Source organism: Gossypium arboreum, chromosome 3 (assembly GCF_025698485.1).
Source record: "Gossypium arboreum isolate Shixiya-1 chromosome 3, ASM2569848v2, whole genome shotgun sequence".
In the NCBI taxonomy this organism is placed as follows: domain Eukaryota; kingdom Viridiplantae; phylum Streptophyta; class Magnoliopsida; order Malvales; family Malvaceae; genus Gossypium; species Gossypium arboreum.
In genome coordinates, this window is record NC_069072.1 from 130,764,651 (window position 1) to 130,778,051 (window position 13,401).

At 32.9% G+C, this 13,401-nt stretch overlaps 2 protein-coding genes and 1 non-coding gene across 3 annotated transcripts; 1 reads left to right on the forward strand and 2 right to left on the reverse strand.

Annotated features, from left to right (window-relative positions):
- Positions 1-5,290: 5,290 nt before the first annotated feature.
- On the reverse strand, positions 5,291-5,922 carry LOC108475437 (major allergen Pru ar 1-like). The gene is made up of 2 exons (XM_017777398.2): positions 5,701-5,922; positions 5,291-5,589 (listed from the first exon to the last, which is right to left on the reverse strand). Exons 1-2 carry the CDS (start codon positions 5,882-5,884, stop codon positions 5,291-5,293), a joined length of 483 nt encoding a protein of 160 aa, XP_017632887.1. The 5' UTR covers positions 5,885-5,922.
- Positions 5,923-6,933: 1,011 nt separating this feature from the next.
- Positions 6,934-7,129, forward strand: LOC128290988 (U2 spliceosomal RNA). The gene has a single exon (XR_008280766.1). It is a non-coding gene; the product is annotated as a U2 spliceosomal RNA (small nuclear RNA).
- Positions 7,130-7,339: 210 nt separating this feature from the next.
- Positions 7,340-8,254, reverse strand: LOC108475436 (major allergen Pru ar 1-like). Its single transcript, XM_017777397.2, has 2 exons — positions 7,943-8,254; positions 7,340-7,831 (listed from the first exon to the last, which is right to left on the reverse strand). The coding sequence occupies exons 1-2, from the start codon at positions 8,124-8,126 to the stop codon at positions 7,530-7,532; spliced, it is 486 nt and encodes a 161-aa protein (XP_017632886.1). The 5' UTR covers positions 8,127-8,254; the 3' UTR covers positions 7,340-7,529.
- Between the last annotated feature and the right edge of the window lie 5,147 nt (positions 8,255-13,401).

The window sequence follows — 13,401 nt, forward strand, 5'->3', positions numbered from 1 at the left end:
TTGCGAATCAAAAGGAAAAATAACCAGAAAATTCCGGTGAAGCTTATGTTGTAGAAGACTACAGCGATGGTGAACTTCTAGTCACTTCGATCAACAATTCTAAAGTGAACGAGGAGTGGATACTTGATTCAGGCTGCACCTTCTACATGAGTCCCAATCGGGATTGGTTTACAACTTACGAAACAGTGTCTGAATTTGTTGTTTTGATGGGAAATAATGTTTCATATAAAATTGTAGGTGTTGGAACAATTAAAGTTAAGATGTTTGATGGAGTTGTCAGAATACTTAGTGACGTACAACATGTTCCAAATTGAAAAGAAATTTAATTCCATTGAGTACTCTTGATTCAAAAGGGTACAGATACACAGCTGAAAGTGGGGTTTTAAAGATTTCCAAAGGTTCTCTTGTTGTGATGAAAGGGCAGAGAAAGACTGCCAAGTTATATATTTTGCAGGGTTCTACTTTTACTGGTGATGCAGTTGTCGTTTCCTCTTCCTTGTCAAATGATGATATTACTAAACTTTGGCATTTGCGGCTAAGGCATATGAGTGGGAATGGTATGGCAGAATTGAGCAAAAGAGGACTTCTTGATGGGTAAGGAATTTGCAAACTGAATTTTTGTGAGCACTATGTTTTTAGGAAGAAAAAAAGAGTTCGATTCACCAGAGGAATCCATAACACGAAGGGAATGTTTGAGTATATTCATTCTGATCTGTGGGGGCCAACCAAAGTGCCTTTGAGAGGTGGAGCTAATTATATGCTAACCTTTATTGATGATTTTCCAGAAAAATTTGGGCGTTCTTCTTGAAGCAGAAAAACGATATGTTTTTCGCATTTAAGTCTTGGAAAATTATGATTGAAAATAGACCGGAAAACAAATAAAATACCTCCGCACATACAATAGCTTAGAGTTCTGTTCTGATAAGTTTAATAGATTGTGTAAGTCAGAAGGATCGTGAGACACTTGACAGTTCGCTATACTCCACAGCAAAATGGCATTGCAGAACGAATGAACAGAACGATCATAGAGAAGGTTTGATATATGTTGTCAAATGCCAACTTACCAAAGTCGTTTTGGGCCGAAGCAGCCTCTACTGCATGTTTTTTGATCAACCAATCCCCATCCATTGCCATTGAGAAAAAGACTCCGCAAGAGGTATGGTTTGATAATCCTGCAAATTATTCTGATTTAAAGATTTTTGGGTGTCCTGCGTATACTCATGTTGATAATGGAAAATTGGAATAGAGATCCATTAAATGTGTTTTTCTTGGTTATAAAGCTGGTGTAAAAGGGTATAAGTTATGGTATCCTAAAAATAGAAAGTTGTGATTAGCAGAGATGTTGTTTTTGATGAAACTGTTATGTTGTCTAACTTATCTATTAAAGACTCTTTCAATAAAGAAAATCAAAAGCAGGTGGAGTATCAGATTAATACAGAGTCGACTCCTCAAGCTAATACAAAAATTGAGAATAGAGTTGCTTCTTCACCGCAATACTCTATCGCCAAAAATAGAACTAGAAGAGAAATTAAACCTCCAAAGAAGTATGATGAGGCTGATCTAGTTGCTTATGCTTTAAATGTGGCTGAAGATATAGATGCGAATCAAGAGCCATCTAATTATTAGCTATGAAAACTCAGAAAAGTGGATGTTTGCTATGCAAGAGGAGATTGAATCACTCTACAAAAACAGAACATGGGATCTTGTGAAACTTCTTAAAGGTAAAAAGGCTGTTCGTTGTAAATGGATATTTAAAAAGAAAGAAGGGACTCCAGGAGTTGAAAAACCCAGATATAAAGTAAGGCTTGTTGTAAAGGGTTACAGTCAAATTCCAGGAGTGGACTTTACAGATGTGTTCTCCCCAGTTGTTAAGCATAGTTCAATTCGAGCTTTGCTTAGTATTGTGGCCATGCATGATTTGGAGCTTGAGTAGTTAGATATAAAAACTGTATTTTTGCATGGAGAACTTGAGGAGGATATTTACATGCAATAACAAGAGGGTTTTACAGTCTCAAAAAAAGAGGCCTATGTTTGCTTGCTGAAAAAGTCCCTTTACGGTTTGGAACAATCATCAAGACAGTGGTACAAAAGGTTTGATTCTTTTATGACTTCTCATGATTTCAAAAAAAGTAGTTTTGACAGTTGTATTTACTTTAAGAAAAATAGTGATGGTTCTTTTGTGTATCTACTTCTTTATGTTGATGACATGTTTATAACAACAAAAGATAAATGAGAGATAAGAAAGGTTAAAGCCCAACTAAGTAAAGAATTTGAGATGAAAGATTTAGAACCAGCAAAGAAATACTTGGTATGGAGATTCTCAGAGATAGAAAAACAAGTAAATTGTACTTAAGTCAGAAGGGGTACATTGAGAAAGTTCTTTACAGGTTCAATATGCAGAGTGCTAAGCCTGTTAGTACTTCTTTAGCAGCCCATTTTAGACTTTCGTCGGCTTTGTCTCCACAATCAGATGATGAGATTGAGTACATGTCACATGTTCCATACTCTAGTGCAGTGGGATCTCTTATGTATGCTATGGTTTGTTTACATCCAGATTTATCATATGCAGTCAGTGCAGTTAGCAGATACATGGCGAATCTCGGTAAAGAACACTGGAAAGCAGTTTAGTGGATGTTAAGATACTTACGAAGTACTACTGATGTTTGCTTACAGTTTGGAAGAACTAGAGATGAAGTCATTAGGTATGTTGATGCTGATTTTGCTGGAGACCTTGATAGAAGAAGATCTTTCATAGGTTATGTCTTTACAATCGGATGTTGTGCAATCAGTTGGAAAGCCACTTTGCAAACTCCAGTCGCTTTGTCTACCACTGAAGCTGAGTACATGGCAATTACTGAGGCTTGTAAAGAAGTTATCTGGTTGAAGGGACTATTTAGTGAACTCAATGAAGGCCTTCAAATTAGTACTGAATTTTGTGACAGTCAGAGTGCAATCTTCCTTATAAAAGATCAAATGTTTCATGAGAGAACAAAACACATTGATGTTCGATATCATTTTGTTCTTAATATTATTGCTCGTGGTGATTTTTTTGTGAGCAAAATTAGTACTCATGAAAATCCTGCAGATATGATGACTAAGTCACTTTCTATAACCAAGTTTGAGCATTGCTTAGACTTGGTTGGTGTCCATTGTTGAAGTTAAAACCCCTAAGGGGTTTTATGAAAAAGGTGGAGGACTTGTTCGTTAAGAGTTTGCGATGAAGAACTTATTCATTGAGAATTTGTGTCAAGGTGGAGATTGTTAGAATTAAATGACCCGAATCCTTATTTAAATAAAATATAGTGGTAAAATAAAATAAAAGTAAAATTCATATAGAACTGCACTTCTTTTATTTTATTTTAGAATAAGGTTTTTTAAACCTTATTAAACTCCATCTATTTTATATTGATTAGAATAAGGTGTTTCAATCTTACTAGAATATGGCTTGACAAGCCTATAAATAGATATAGTCTATTCCTCTTATAATTATTCGAATTCGACATAGTGAATTTTCTTCTCCTCTGCCCGTGATTTTTTTTTCGAAAGGGTTTCTATGTAAAAATATCTGTGTGTTCTTTATTTTTATTTTATTTTATTTTATTTTTACATATACAACACAAAGCTTACCATAAACCAACAAATCATTGAATCATGAGACTAATATTATTGGAACTGTAAAGAAGATTGAAAAGAAGAGACTCTAATTCACTAACATTTTAAGCAATCAAAACCTTGGATCTAACACAGTTATCTTCAATTTTATTATGTGTTTCATGTATCTAGAGAGTTTTATGAGGATCATATCCCCATTCTAATGTCCAGATAACATAAATTCCATGTATGGGTACTTCAAGAATAATGAATAGTCGGAGCAACATAGAAACTTTCGGTGATAGTTTGTTAGTTTTCTAGAAATAAAACATGTTGCAGCAAAAGTATTAATATGAAATCCTGAATATTATGTTATTACAGCCACCGTACGTGGTTCCAGAAATTCAGTTGATCAGTGATTTATGTGCCAAATTTAACATGGTTATGTTCTTGTAAGATAGAACAAAAGGTGAATATCTTTGTTGAAGTTGGCCTGCATGCAGCATGTGAAGAAGCCAAAGTGTCAAGAAGCAGCCCGAGCCATGCATGCAGCTGTAAAGAAAAGAGATCAAACTGTTGTATTATTACCGGGTAAAGTATGCATCTTAAACCAGAAAAGGTGGCAATGCAGCTTGAGACCAATAGACAGAAGCAGAAGCTTACTAATGCTGTCCGATTTCAACTCATTTTGGTTACCTTAAGTTCATAGTTTGTAACTTAGTTCCTTTAGAACTTAATTGGTAAATCTTTTGATGTATTTTAGATGTTGATTGACTGAAAATTCAGCAAAGCAACTTGTGCAAGCTAGTTTAACAATTTTCAATGTTTTAAGTGGTGTTAGGTAAATGTTTAGGTAGCATTTTGACTTGTAATGATCATCTCATGTTTGATATATATAATGGCAGATTGCCAATGTTAAATTAATGAAAAATCATCATCTTTTTCATTCAATATCCTTTCCATTTCCTTTGCTTATTTTCTTTGCTTTTCAATTCTGTTTCTGTTTTGCTTAAAAACTCCAGACCTGATTCTCAAGTTTTCTTCCTTCTTCATCCGGATATATTACGCTGTTGTTTAAAATCCAGACTGAAGTTCATATTTCATCCGGATAAAGTGTGTCAAACACCAACAATCTTATACTTTAATTGTCCCTAGGATTTTCCCAAAAATTCACTTTAACCCCATTTCAGTTTTATAGCCTAGAACTTTAAGTGTTGGGTACTTACAAACATCTTCAGCACTTGCATTTTCTATCCTGTTATCAGGTTCCTGCAGTCAATGAGTACCTTTAATTGACTAATCCAGAATCCTCTGGCAGTAGTAAATACTATGAGAGGAAAAATTTTCAGATCATGGAATCATAACTGAAATTGTTAAATTTTCAGGTAAATGTCTTGAGTAAATGGATTATGAACTACACATGTTTAATCCATGAGCCAGCTCTATGACGTTTAACTTATGCAACTAATGATTAAAGGTGGTTAATAGGACAAGGATTATTCAGATGAAAGATGGCCAATTCTTTATTCTCAATCAATATCTCACACAACAAGATTCAGTAAATACGTTGTCTGCTCTTTTGTTTATTTCAGGCAAACTATGAAGCCTTTATTAGAAATTTGAAGCTCATTAGCTGCAGAAGTAAAAGCTAGAAGAGGAGAAGGCCAATTTCTTGATATTCATTGTAGTGAATGCAATCTCAATAAGAGTTAGGATTTGCGACGAGGTAGGCTTCGATGGACTTGAACAATACACCCGAAACCTTTTCTTTGCCTGCCTTGATTGCCTCTTCCTTGAGCTCAATGTCACCAATGGTGTAATACTTACTACTAGTCTTACATATGGATCCCCCACCTGGAGAGGCTTCTAACTTTATTTCGTAAGTTATTTTGTCCAGCATGTTCATCAGCGGATCGCCTTCAATCACACTGTAAATGTACTCAAAATTTTCTTTGTCTAATGCTTCTACCTTCTGTTTCATGTAATTGAATTGGTTTCCTGCAACATACATGTCCAAAAACCACATCATTCTCATCCTTTTTTCCTTCAAACTTAATCATATATTAGATTTGGCTCAAAATATGAAGTTAAATAAATAAGCTAAATAACCTTGTGCAAAGGTGACCTTCCTGATGCTCCCAGGCTCACCATTGCCTTCCAAGTACTCAACACTCTTAAAAACCTGAGGAACAATCTTGGGAATGAGAGTGTCCCCGTCAAGGATGCAAGCCTTAAACATCTTGGCTGGTGGGATTGCAGTAACAATCTCAGATTGGTAAGTGAAAACACCCATTTTTTCTACTGATTTTAGGAAATGATTGAACAGGTTTTTGAGCTGTGGAGATGTAAACCGGATGATGTAGTATTTATAGAGTGAGAATAATGAAGAATATTAGGCTCTTTCAAAGCCTAGGTAGGTGATCAATTTCTTCATATTTTATTGAAAATTTTAAATGTAGTCTGGAAATCACCGAAGATAACTTGCAAAATTGATTCTGGTTTGCGTACTGACCTTACACATCGTTGGACACGAAACAGATGTAAACTTATCATGGAGAGCTAAATATATGGATCTTGAAAGCAGTCAATATCAAAAGAAGGTTCAAAAGAAAGAACTCTGTAATAATAAATCTTGAAAACAGATTTCGGCTAAGTCAGCTTATATTCTCCCATTCTCCATGAAAATGACAAAAATTGTAGAGTCCTAAGCTGTAGAATAGAAAAGAATAATAAAACAAAAGATATAGGAGGCGGAAACAAGGAAGAAAGTAAACCATTGAAATTACAACTTGTGGATGGCTTGCCTATTGCCTGGCAGAGTGTCACATGCAAACCGAAGCAGCATGTTCACGTATTTGATTGGGATTCAAGCTAAACTTGCCTTTTACAATGAAAGAAAAGGTGTCTGATACAGAACTGTGTACTGTTTGTTTATGGAAAAGTCCGTCTGCAATGATCCAAAGCGGAAGACTTCTATCCAGGAAACAATGTTGTACAAGGACTTCCAGTTCAACAATGATCAAACTAATGCTTTTGCCATTGCTGCTTCTTTGAGCAGAGCCATAATCCTATTCCTGGTGTGATTTACAGATTGCAAATGCAGTGTTTGTTTTTCAAAGTTTTGGTCGTTAGGACAGTTGTTTTCTTGTTGAATGGTGCCTTGGTTGTTGAATCAAATCCTAAGTGGCCCGGAATCAGTCTATTCAGGATGGGTTCAGTCTTTATAGGAGCACCAGTAGGCGGCTCTTGTAACTGATTTGCATAAAATCCCACATCAGGAACACTACGCAAGAACAGGCGAGAAGCAGGCTTTAAATTGGCCGATGCTTGATGAATGAAAGCATACCTTTCTCGGCCTTTTGGCTAAGATCAAGTGTAGTATCTGTTCTTATCAGTTTAATATCTGATACGTGATCCATCGGATCACATGATATTAAATTTATTTTTCCAGTGGGATAGTCCATCACAGTAGCTTGCTATTGGGGCTCTCAAGCGTCGCTCAGGTTTTGCACTGTTGCTTGGGCTTGGCGAACCACACCTAATTCGAGTTAAAAAAATTTCACAAGCTCATGCAATCACCAATCGCTAAAAATGAAGTCTTTGCAATGGTGTAATCAAGTTATATTAAGAATTATTTGAATCTGAACATTTGACCCTGAATTCATGTGCTTAGAATGTAGCTATTTGTAATTTTGTTATTCTTTTTGAGAATGAAGAAATTTGTAAAAAGCAGTATACGTAAGACACCTAAAGAAAACCTGTAAGTATATTCTGCACTCTCATATATCAAACATAATAACAACTCAGACTTTTATTACAATAGAAATATGATCAAATCTAGAGAGACAAATCACTTATTACCCAATCAAACACTGCTTTTGACTAACACAACATATGAAATATCCAAACCACACCATTAACGCCATGAAAGCACAGTTTTAGGCATCGGGATTTGCCAAGACATAACTTTCAATAGCCTTCATAACAAGGGCTCGCTTCTCGGAAGCTTCCTTGATCTGGGCCATTAAATCGGGAGTGACCTCAGTGTCACCGGCGGTGTAAAACGTGGCATTTACCTTAACAGTTGACCCTCCATCAGCTGCTGCAACAAACTTGATGTCGTAACTGATTTTCTCGATCTTCTTGTTAAAAAAATCGCTTTCCATCACAGTGTAAGCGTACACCAAGTTGTCTTTGTCTAATACATCAACCTTGTGTTTCGCATGACTTAATCCATGCCCTGCATTTGTTATCAACCAAATCAAGATTTTGAATCATGGGCACCTAACTAATATAACTGCATCTAAATTTTATAGTTCACCTTTTAAGAACAGAAAATGAAAAAAATTACCTTCAGCAAAGGTGATCTTCCTGATAGTACCAGGGCCACCATTTCCTTCAAGGACCTCGACGCTCTTGATTGTTTGTGGGGCAACTTTGGGCATTAGGTTTTCGATATCTACAGCAAAGGCCTTAAAAGCCTTGGCTGGTGGGAGTGGGGTACTCACCTCTGCTTCTTTTGTGAAAACACCCATTTTTCTCTTCTAATTATACGAACAATTGGATTGAACACACAAACAGAATTTATGAAGTGGATAATGTTTGAGGTTGAGGTGTGGGAAGAAATGAGAAACTAATGGGAAGAAATGAGAAACTAACATGCTATATATATACTGCATTTTGAAGCTTAGCAATTTCATCATTGGATATGAATCATTAACAAAGAAATAGTCCAAAATAATACCACCCTGCATAATGAATTTCATTAAAAAATGTATTCATTGAAATTTGGTTAGATAAGAAGGCGATTAATTTTGTTTTATTAGTTTATTATTATAAGAAGAATTATGAAATGTGAGATATGAAAAGTCGAAGGAGAAATAATTTTAAAAAATAGAGTCAAATGCTTGAGAAGACTTGACCATCTAGAAAGCTGATATCTAGTGAAAGGGGTCGGTTGAGAAATTTTCAAAAATGTCTAGATTTTTGTAATTTTGGTTACAATGGGCCAATTTGATATTCTTTTAAGATTAAAATGATAAAGTAAAGAATAATAAAAGGTGTAAACATGGATTCAAAAGCTTTTTCAAATCGTTTATTTTTCTCATTCTACAAAACATATATATTAATTTGGAACAAGCCGTAAGAAATGAAGCAACTATTATTTTGAATATTATATTTTAAATCTTTTTATTCTTTAATTAAATAATATATTGTTTAACCCTTCAACTTTTGTTGTTTGTCAAATTACCTCGAAATAGATGAAAAGTTAACATTTGTTAACTTTATTGACATGAAATATACATGGATGCCACATTAGCAAATACTTAATTTTTAAAATTAAAATTTTCTAAAATTGTATTTTTAAACATAAAATTATTAAAATTATTAAAAATATAAAAATATATTTTAATATTTAAAATTTTAATTAATTGCTAATGTAGCATACACATGTCAATCCATATGTATGCAATGTCAACAAAATTAAAAAAATTAAATTTTCCATCAATTTTGGATGATTTGACAAATAATGCAAGTTCAAGAGTTAAAAGAGATGAAAAATTAAACGAATAGCTAAAATAACTTTTTTTATAAAGTTATTTTTAAGTTATTGATGTTAATTATATGATACGCTGATTTTTAATCGTGAAATATTATGCTTTGTGTTTAATGTTGAGTAATATGCAAATCATGTTTACTACTTGATAAATATGAATTGCTACCGAGTATCGGTTCCGATATTCCATGGAAGAGGACAAATGTGAGATCGAGGGAAAAAGCCCGTTTGAACCTTAGGAATAGATTAGGATACAAGTGACATGTCACTAGGATGGTTGAGCATCCGAACTCGTTGAGTTGAGTCCGAGTTCACCTATGGATGCGAATGTCCGAACTCGTTGAGTTGAGTCCGAGTTCGTGAGATGTAACTAGGCATCCGAACTCGTTGAGTTGAGTCCGAGTTCACTTATGGATGCGAACACCCGAGCTCGTTGAGTTGAGTCCGAGTTCACTTAGGGGCGGGTTACATGATTTCTTAATTACATATGAGGCACTTATGTGCAAATTATCCGTGTATCCGAGTTGTATTCCAATGTGTTCAACGGGTGAAATTTCTAGTGAAATGGAAGAACACTTAAGATGCAAGTGACGTTTTGGTAAGTGTTGTGAAATGGACACTTTGGACAGGTATGTTCTTAACCCTCGGGTTGAAAATAGATACAACAACGATAAGGTGGTAAGATGATGAATGATGTTTAGAAATGTGATATATGTTTTGGTGATACCATGCTAAAGTTGTTTGGTATATTTGTATTGTTATGTTACTTGTTATTTATATATGAACTTACTAAGCATTTATGCTTACTCCTCCTCTTTATTTATTGTAGTTTTGAACAAGCCATTTCGGGCATCGGACGGGTCGAAGGTTCGATCACACTATCCAAAGGACTTTCATCTGGGTAAATGGCTTGTAAAACTTAAGTATGGCATGAAAAAAGGAAATTTTGTGTTTGGCCCTCTAAAGAATTTCAAGTTCTATCTTCTACGATCTATTCAAAAATGGAATATTTATGTTCGGTCTCCCTAAATTCTTTTATACTTCTTTAAATACCATTTTTTTGAGAATAGGGTAAATTTGAATTCGGCCCCTCTAATTTTTTATTTTGATCTTTGAAAAATTTATAGTCTGATATGATAAATTTGATAACACTTTTTTTCTTAAAACCTCATTAATTATTAATAACTTAATTCTATACATTTTCAATTTATTTTACATAAAAAGAATATTATTTACTAAAATAAATGTGCTCGAAAGTGTCCAATATATAGGTATTTTAAGAGATATCTCAACACTTACGAATATTGAGTTTAATGATGTTTATCATGTTGTCAGGTTTTTCGTACCCCATTAGAATCAAGGTAAATATTTTTGGAATGATTGCAACACCTCAACATCAATTGATGTCGTGTTTCTTTAAAATATTTAAATTTAAATTGAAACAATATTATTTAATCGTATAACGTCTAAGATAGTATTTAAAATTCATTCTCTTCTAAGTTTCCTCCTGAAAACTTAATTTGTAAACCAAGTGAACCACCCGTTTACTTCCAAAATGCACTCTGAAAAGCAAGTTTTAAATAATAAAATAAGTACTAAAATTCTCCACACACTTTTACCTTTGCAAGCCTTTCAGTATATAATAGTTTGAGGCTTATTAAGATCAATTACAATCAATCTTCCCCTCAAAGTAGCCAGATAATCAACATAGAGAATATCTTTAATAAGTACAAGACAAGTTTTAAAGTCCTTAGGATATATTACCAAGTTACCTGGTCCAATCTAATCTCCTTAAAATAAGGAATTCAATTTTGTTTATCCAATCCAAACCAATCTCCAAATATGTTTCTATAAACGATTTGGACATCATAGATGAGCTCACACACGTTGAAAATATCAACAAAGATCATAGCCCAAAGGTTTTGTTTACAAAAATTGTTAATCTGTAAATATGATAAGTTATGAGGCTGAATAATGCCAGACAACAACAAACATTACTCGTGGCACTTCTCATAACAACCTCAACAAATTCAAGCTATTTATTCAAGTTGGCTCGAAAACTAAAATAAGTCAAACTATTTAATTTGAAATTATAATTTTTTTTCCTAATCAAGTCACATTTTGCTCACACTACTTTCTCACATGTACCCAAAGGAATTACACTCTCATGTAAGAAATTAATCCCCAACAAAAAGTTATCTCACAAAAATTGATGCTTGTCAATACATCAAATCTAGGAACCACTCACCAACAAAAATTGATGCTTGTCAATACATCAAATCTAGGAACCACTCACCAACAAGTATGAGTTTAGTGGTAAACCACGTTACATTTGTAGGAAATAACTCAAGTTCAAATATTAGAGATGATATTGTTGAAATGGACAGTTACAAATCCCAAAAGAAACTTTATAAACCATAAAACATATGTATTCCACTAAAAGGAAATTTTAAGAATCATTATCCTACAAATAAATTCTTTGAAAAGTGATTCATTTTCTAATGGTAAAAGTCTTTTTCCAATATATAGATTCTATTGTATGCACAAGTATTGGATGTGCTCATGGATCAAGTTAAACCGGGCCAAAGCATGATATTAACATATTTTATACTTGTCCAAGTCCGGTCTAGCCCGAAATCTGGGCCTAAAATTTTGTCTAAACTCGCCTATATTTGCAAAAGACTAATTCAAACCTATTTAGGCCTGTCCATGTTATTTTTAAAATTTTAATTTTAAAATATTTATATTATTAATAATTTTATACATTTTTATTTATTGAAATTTTTATATAATCATTTTAACATTATTTTAATATTTACATTAGAGTAATATTATATATTTAGTATAGATTTATTTTTAATATGTTTTAAATTACATAATATATAAAAATAACATAATATAAAACATTATAAACTTAAAACAGATCGGGCCGGACTTGGACCGTAAATGTTAAAGTCCAAATTCAGTCCATATTTTAAACGGACCTAATATTTTTGTCCAAACTCTCTTAAATCTCAAATAGATCTAAATGGATAACTCGATCCATAATCAAGTCTAACCATAACCATACTCGTGAGAATCAAATACAAAATTTTCTATTTTTTTAAAATCTCCGCGTTGAACACATATATCTTATATATACACGAAGATATGGTTTTATACATCAGAAGTTGAACAAGTTGGTATGACTTTTAAAAGGTAGCATGACATAATCTCCTCTATTTCTAATAAATAAATAAAGGTAGTGTTACTGTCATAAACGGTAAGACATTGCTGTCAAGTTATTTATTTGATATATAATGCATAAAGACTTCCATAAAAATGTCCAATTTATAATTTTAAATGTTGCACAAATTCTGTGCTGGATTCATAATTTATTTCTTGAAAATTGCCTGCAAAATTTCAACTCCTTGGGATCGTTTTCTCACACCCTTCCAATCACTCTCAACTCTAGCTCTAATAGGAACTACCTTTGACTTTATTTTAACTGTTGCTGCCGGGATCATAAACATGAGATGACTTTGAACAGAATTCTGGGATTTCAGTAGAGTGATTGACATTAGGGTTCAACGGTCCATCGAGTCAAATCGAATAAAAATTTTTTGAATTAATTGAAATGATAAATTTTATTTTATAATCTTAATTCGATATAAAATTTTCTCAAACCGAGTCGGTTGAAATGAAATTCAAATCGAAGATCGAAAATATTTGTTTAAGTTAAATTAAAAAAATTTTGAGACATTATAATCATTGTCACGCACCATAATCAAATTTATTATTAACTTTCATCCCTAATAATTTATTTATTAATCTTTTATTTATGGGTTAGCTTATTTGCTTGCTTAATTGCTTCAATTATCTTCTGATTCTTATAATGTATTTTGAAATTAAAAATATATTAAATGTAACAAATGTGATTTTTAAATAAAAAGTTATTTTAAAGATAAAATGTGAAATTGGTACCAACATAAAGTTTTAACACGAATTTTTTATGGCATCATCCATAATTCAATTTTAATAGAAATTGATAAAGATTCAGCATGGTTAAACAATTCAATAATATAAATAGTAGCAAAATGTGAAATTTAATTCAATAATATAAATAGTAGACATAAATTTGAAAAAAAAAATTAGGGTTTAGGAGGAAATAAAAGTTTAGGGAAGCAAAAAGAAAAAAGTTTTGAGAATTTGAGGAAGTAAAAATTTTGGGAAGTAAAAGGAAAAAGTTTCGGGGGTATTGGGGAAGGTAAAAT

Coding starts and splice junctions, on each gene's coding strand:
- LOC108475437 (XM_017777398.2), bottom strand. CDS start 5,884: ATGGGTGTTTTCACTTACCAATCTGAGATTGTTACTGCAATCCCACCA. Junction 5,590..5,700: donor GAAGGTCACCTTTGCACAAG/GTTATTTAGCTT, acceptor TGTATGTTGCAG/GAAACCAATTCAATTACATG.
- LOC108475436 (XM_017777397.2), bottom strand. CDS start 8,126: ATGGGTGTTTTCACAAAAGAAGCAGAGGTGAGTACCCCACTCCCACCA. Junction 7,832..7,942: donor GAAGATCACCTTTGCTGAAG/GTAATTTTTTTC, acceptor TAACAAATGCAG/GGCATGGATTAAGTCATGCG.